This window comes from Colobus angolensis, unplaced genomic scaffold (assembly GCF_000951035.1).
Source record: "Colobus angolensis palliatus isolate OR3802 unplaced genomic scaffold, Cang.pa_1.0 Scaffold39, whole genome shotgun sequence".
NCBI classification, from domain to species: Eukaryota; Metazoa; Chordata; class Mammalia; order Primates; family Cercopithecidae; genus Colobus; species Colobus angolensis.
In genome coordinates, this window is record NW_012117265.1 from 3,367,829 (window position 1) to 3,372,760 (window position 4,932).

General features: G+C 54.2%; 1 protein-coding gene across 1 annotated transcript; it reads right to left on the bottom strand.

Moving 5' to 3' along the window:
• Window positions 1-458: 458 nt before the first annotated feature.
• Window positions 459-3,593, bottom strand: LOC105520886 (complement C3-like). Its single transcript, XM_011954879.1, has 6 exons — window positions 3,483-3,593; window positions 2,890-2,979; window positions 1,592-1,678; window positions 1,414-1,503; window positions 1,159-1,294; window positions 459-680 (listed from the first exon to the last, which is right to left on the bottom strand). The coding sequence occupies exons 1-6, from the start codon at window positions 3,541-3,543 to the stop codon at window positions 548-550; spliced, it is 597 nt and encodes a 198-aa protein (XP_011810269.1). The 5' UTR covers window positions 3,544-3,593; the 3' UTR covers window positions 459-547.
• Between the last annotated feature and the right edge of the window lie 1,339 nt (window positions 3,594-4,932).

Here is a 4,932-nt window from a genome sequence, read left to right on the forward strand (position 1 = left end):
CAACCCCAACTGTAAGGAGCTGACATTGTGGGGCAGGGAAAACACCCATTTAACATCCACCCACCTCGGCCTCCCAAAGTGCTGGGATTACAGGCATGAGCCACCATGCCAGAGGTGACATTTAAACAGAGCCCAGACAAGGGAACGATTCAAGCCAAGTCAACTTTAGGGGGAGGGGTGCACCTGGGAGAGGAATGGTGGGTGCAAAAGCCCGGAGCTAGGAATCATCTCCCTGCGGAGGTGGATGCTGGAAGGATGCAAGGGAGGCCAGTGTGGTCAGAACGGAGCCAAATGTAGTGAGCATAGCTCACTACAGCCTCCAACTCCTGGGCTCAAGTGATCCTCCCCCCTCAGCCACCCAAGTAGCGGGGGAGGAAGGAGGAGACAGGTCCATGTCATGCCAGAGCAGGTTGTGCAGGTCCCCTGGTGAAAGGTGCAACAGGGACAAGTGTCCAGGGTTTGGGTGTGATATCCTGTGCTCTTTATTTGGGGTTAAACGCAGTGGCCCAGAGCTGCCTGGTGACACCTCCCTGAAAGCAGAGGAGGCTCAGGACTCGCAGCCATGGGTGCGCATATATTCCGAAAATTCCTCCAGTTGCTTCCGCAATTCTTTCTTGCTGGCATCTCCATCTGCTGGCCAAAGCATGAGGAACGTCTCCCTGCTCAGAACATAGCTGTACCTGTGGGTTACAAGAAGCAAGAAGGTGAGGAGGGCCTGGTGACCCTGGGGATATGGGAACCTCCCTGCCTTGCCCTGTCTGACAGCCTGCCAGAGCCTTAGCCTGTAGTGTCCCCGCCCGAAGGCCCTCTCTGGTCTTCAACCCTCTTAGTCCAAATCACTGGGAATTAGTAAATGCTTCCCTGGCCGAGTGCAGTGGCTCATGGCTGTAACCCCAGGATTTTGGGAGGCCAAGGTGGGCGGATCACTTGAGTCCAGGAGTTCAAGACCAGCCTGGCCAACATGATGAAACACCGTCTCTACTAAAAATACAAAAATTAGTCAGGCGTGGTGGTGCACGCCTGTATTCCCAGCTACTACTTGGGAGGCTGAGGCAGGAGAATCACTTGGAACCTCCAGCAAAAATTGTGGAACTGAGGGCTAGGTTGAGGGTAAGGAAGAGGCTTGAGTTCCCAGGACAGGTGGAGCCCCTCACGCACTCAGATTTGATTCTCCACAGGTCTGACGTCTGGCCCATGATAAGGTACGATTCCTGTTCTTGCAACCCCAGGGAGTCGTGGCAGGTGGCGTGGGAGACGAATTTCTTCATGGCAAGGGGTGTGGCAGGATCTGTACCTGGAGAAAACCCAGTGTGTGCGCGTACAAGGCCTGACCCTCCCACACAATGGGACCCCCAGGGTAGGCCCACAGGGTGACCCCACACTGGGATTCTTCCTTTGTCACCTGGGACATACCACTCTTAATGATGTCTTCCAGCTGCATATTGTAATAGACGTAAGGGTTGGAGGCAGAGACCTCCACAGATTCCAGCTTTGTCTTGTACACTGGGGAAGGGGGAGGGCAGAAGGGTGTCGTGTTGGCATTGGGCCTGCAAGTGGGCTCTGCCTGTCCCCTGAGGCTCCCCACACTCACCAAAATCCACGCCTGCCTCACATGCTGTTGTCTGGAGCTCCTCCTGCCTCAATTGGCCCCTGGGCTTCTGCAGGGATGGGCACTGTCCTGCAGGGTCAGGTGAGCGGCTGCTCTGGCTGCACTGGGACAGGGGACTTCCTCCTATTAAGCCCCCACCCTCCCTCCCTTCAGCCCCCAGGCCTGGGTCTCTGGATCTGGCCCTTCTAGTCTGTGGGGCTCTCTCTCTGTCTCTCTTTCTTTTTCTTTTTCCTTCCTCCTTCCTTTGTTTTCCTTCTCTCTCTCTCATTATTATTATTTTTTAAGAGATGAAGTTTCATTATGTTGCCCCGGCTGGTCTCAAATTCCTAGACCAAAGCAATCCTCTCACCTTGGCCTCCCAAAGTGTTGGGACAACAGGTGTGAGCCATCATACTTGGCCTATTTATTTATTCATTTATTTGAGACAGAGTCTTGCTCTGTTGCCCAGGCTGGATTGCAGTGGTATGATCTCAGCTCACTGCACCCTCCACCTCCCAGGTTCAAGCGATTCTCGTGCCTCAGTCTCCCAAGTAGCTGGGACTACAGGCATGCACCACCACGCTTAGCTAAGTTTTATATTTTCAGTAGAGATGGAATTTCACCATGTTGACCAGGCCGGTCTTGAACTCCTGACCTCAAGTGATCCACCCACTTTGGCTCCCAAAATGCTGGGATTACAGGTGTAAGCCACTGAGCCTGGCTTTTTAAAGTTTATTTTTGAGAGAAGGTCTTTTTGTATCACCCTGGCCGGAGTGCAGTGGCACAAGCATAGCTCACTATAGCCTCCAACTCCTGGGCTCAAGTGATTCTCCTGCCTCAGCCGCCCAAGTAGCTGGGGCTACAGGTACTTACCACCACTCCTGGCTAATTTTTTTTTTTTTAATTTTTTTGTAGAGATGGGGTCTCACTCTGTTGCCCAGGCTGACCTGGAACTCCTGGCCTCAAGCCATCCGTGCTGGGATTACAGGCATAAGCCACCATGCCCAGCGTCTGTCTCTCTTTTTGGTCACTTTCTTGTCTATTTCTCCTGTCTTCGTCTCTTAATGTCTTTCTCTCTGTCTCCATGTCATTTGATCCTTGGCAGTGCAAGTGTGTGTGTTCGACAAGCTTGGTCTCTCTGTGCCTTCTTTCTGTCTCTCTTTGCCTCTGTCTCTTTCTCTTTCTGTCTAAACTTAGGCCAGACTACAGCCAGGAGGAGGCTTGAAGGGCTCCTGGATCCACCCCCCACAACCTGGCAGCCCCAGCCTGGCGGCATGGGGCTCACCCTCGGCACATCTCACCCTCTGCACATCTGCAGATGTCTTTGTGGCAGATCTTTCGCAGGGAAGATTGCTCTGTAGGCAGGTTGTAGAAAGTGCTGCACCTCCGGGCTGTGGATGGAGGGTGCAGGGGTTGAGTGGGGTGCGTTGTCTTGGGCCAGTGTTCCTGGGGGTTCAGTGCCTACCTGGCCTGGTCTTCACCTGCTCTGGGCCCTGGCCTTGTCTTCCCCATCCTCCAAAGTCCAGGCTCCCTCCTGCCTCTCCTTGTCACTGGGCTGTGCCTTCCAGGTCCTCCCAGACCTTCCCCTCTTCCTGGCCCTGCCCACTGCAAACCTCACTTTGAAGGGCCCTGGCCAGCCACCTCTGTCGACAGGCCACACCCACTCAAAAAAGCCTGCCCCTTCCCCACCAATTCCCAGCAGGCCACGCCCAGTCCCCTTTCAACTTTGCCCCATCTCCTTTCTGTTCCCACCCACAAAGGTCACTCCAATAAGACCACGCCCCTTATGTCCACCCAGCCCCAGCCCCCTTTTGGTAATTCCCAGTCTCTCATCACCTGGCACCTGGCCCTGTCTTTTGCAGGCCTCATCCCCATGCACGGGACCCCTCCTTACAAGGCTCGTAGTAGTCGTAGATAGTGACCAGGGCGGCCTGCAGGAACTCCGCCTGCAGCATCCTGTGAACCCGAAAGCCCAGCACCGTGTTTTTCTCATGGGAGAGCTGGAGAGAACAGAGTCCTGTCTGAGCCAGCCAGGGCCACTGACCATGGGGCACTGACCTTGTGGCACTGACTACGAGGCCTCGGCCGTTGGCATTGGCCATGACCACAGACCATGTGACCTTGACCACAGGAATCACAACCAGAGGAGCTGACCTCAGAGAGCCTGGCTCTCTGCAAAACCCGCCCAGGGGACCGACTTTGGGTTCTCCAGCCCCCGGGGTGCCCACACATCTCTGGCGGAGGGCACCCAGCCCCTCTCACCTTTTCCAGGTAGAGGACAACGGTGCTGTCGCTGGTACTTGTCTTGGTTTCGTACTGAAAGGCGTACCTCTCCACATCACTCGTGAGCTGGGGCAGAGGGTGGAGACTGGAGGGTGGCTGACAGTTTCCAAGGCCGCTAGCCCTAGACTTCCAGCCTTTGTCCAGTCAACCTCACGGTAGAGGAAACTGAGTCCCAAGCAAGGAAAAGATTTGGTTGAGGCCATGCAGGGAGTCATCCAGAAGTGACGATGGGACATTAACCCAGGAGCCTTGATTTGAGTAGACACTGCCCTGCACCCATGTGGGAAGTATGGGAAGGTTGCTCAGGAAGCCTGTAGGTGGGGTCTGCGTTACCTGTTTGAGGTCATCCTGGTTGGGGTAGAAGCCAGTGAGCAGGGAGACCTCCATGATGGTCATTGTGGCCTCTCGATTGTTCTGGAACCTGGAAGTTCACAGCCCCAGTCTTCCCCTACTGTCCTCCTGTCTCTCTCTCCATCCTCCCCACTGCAATTGTCTCTGGCTTGGACTAGTGCAGTAGCCTCCTCCCAGGTCTCCCCATATCCCCTTTGCCACTCACAACACAGATCTTTAGCAAGCAGAAATCTGACTACCTTGCCTCCTTGCTTCAATTACCAAATGCCTTGCCTCAATCCTGACACCCTTCCACGTCACATCCTCCCACCTCAGCCTCCATTTGATCACTGTTAGCCTTGTTCCCTCTCCTGCCATTGGGCCTTTGCACATGCTGTTCACTCAGTCTGGAATCTTCGCTTCTGCCTCTTCACCTGAAACACCTCTCATGTTTTCCATCTCCGCTGATGTATCACTCCCTCTGCGATGTATCTTCCCTCTGGGAAGCCTTCCCCAACCTACACCCCACACACCAGATCATTCTTTTTTTTGAGACAGGGTCACCCAGGCTGGAGCACAGTGGTTCAATCATGGCTCACTGTAGCCTCAGCTTCCTGGGCTCAAGTGATCCTCCTGTCTCAGGCTCATGAGTAGCTGAGACTATAGACATGCACCCCCACTCCTAGCTAATTTTTAAATTTTTATTATTTATTTATTTATTTTATTTATTT

Bases quoted from the DNA above. Each gene is read 5' to 3' on its own strand.
- LOC105520886 (XM_011954879.1), bottom strand. From the start codon at position 3,543: ATGCTGCAGGCGGAGTTCCTGCAGGCCGCCCTGGTCACTATCTACGAC. The intron at 2,980-3,482 runs GTAAGGAGGGGT...CTCCATCCACAG, and splicing joins CTACGACTACTACGAGCCTT to CCCGGAGGTGCAGCACTTTC. The intron at 681-1,158 runs GTGCGTGAGGGG...TGTAACCCACAG, and splicing joins CTGTGGAGAATCAAATCTGA to GTACAGCTATGTTCTGAGCA.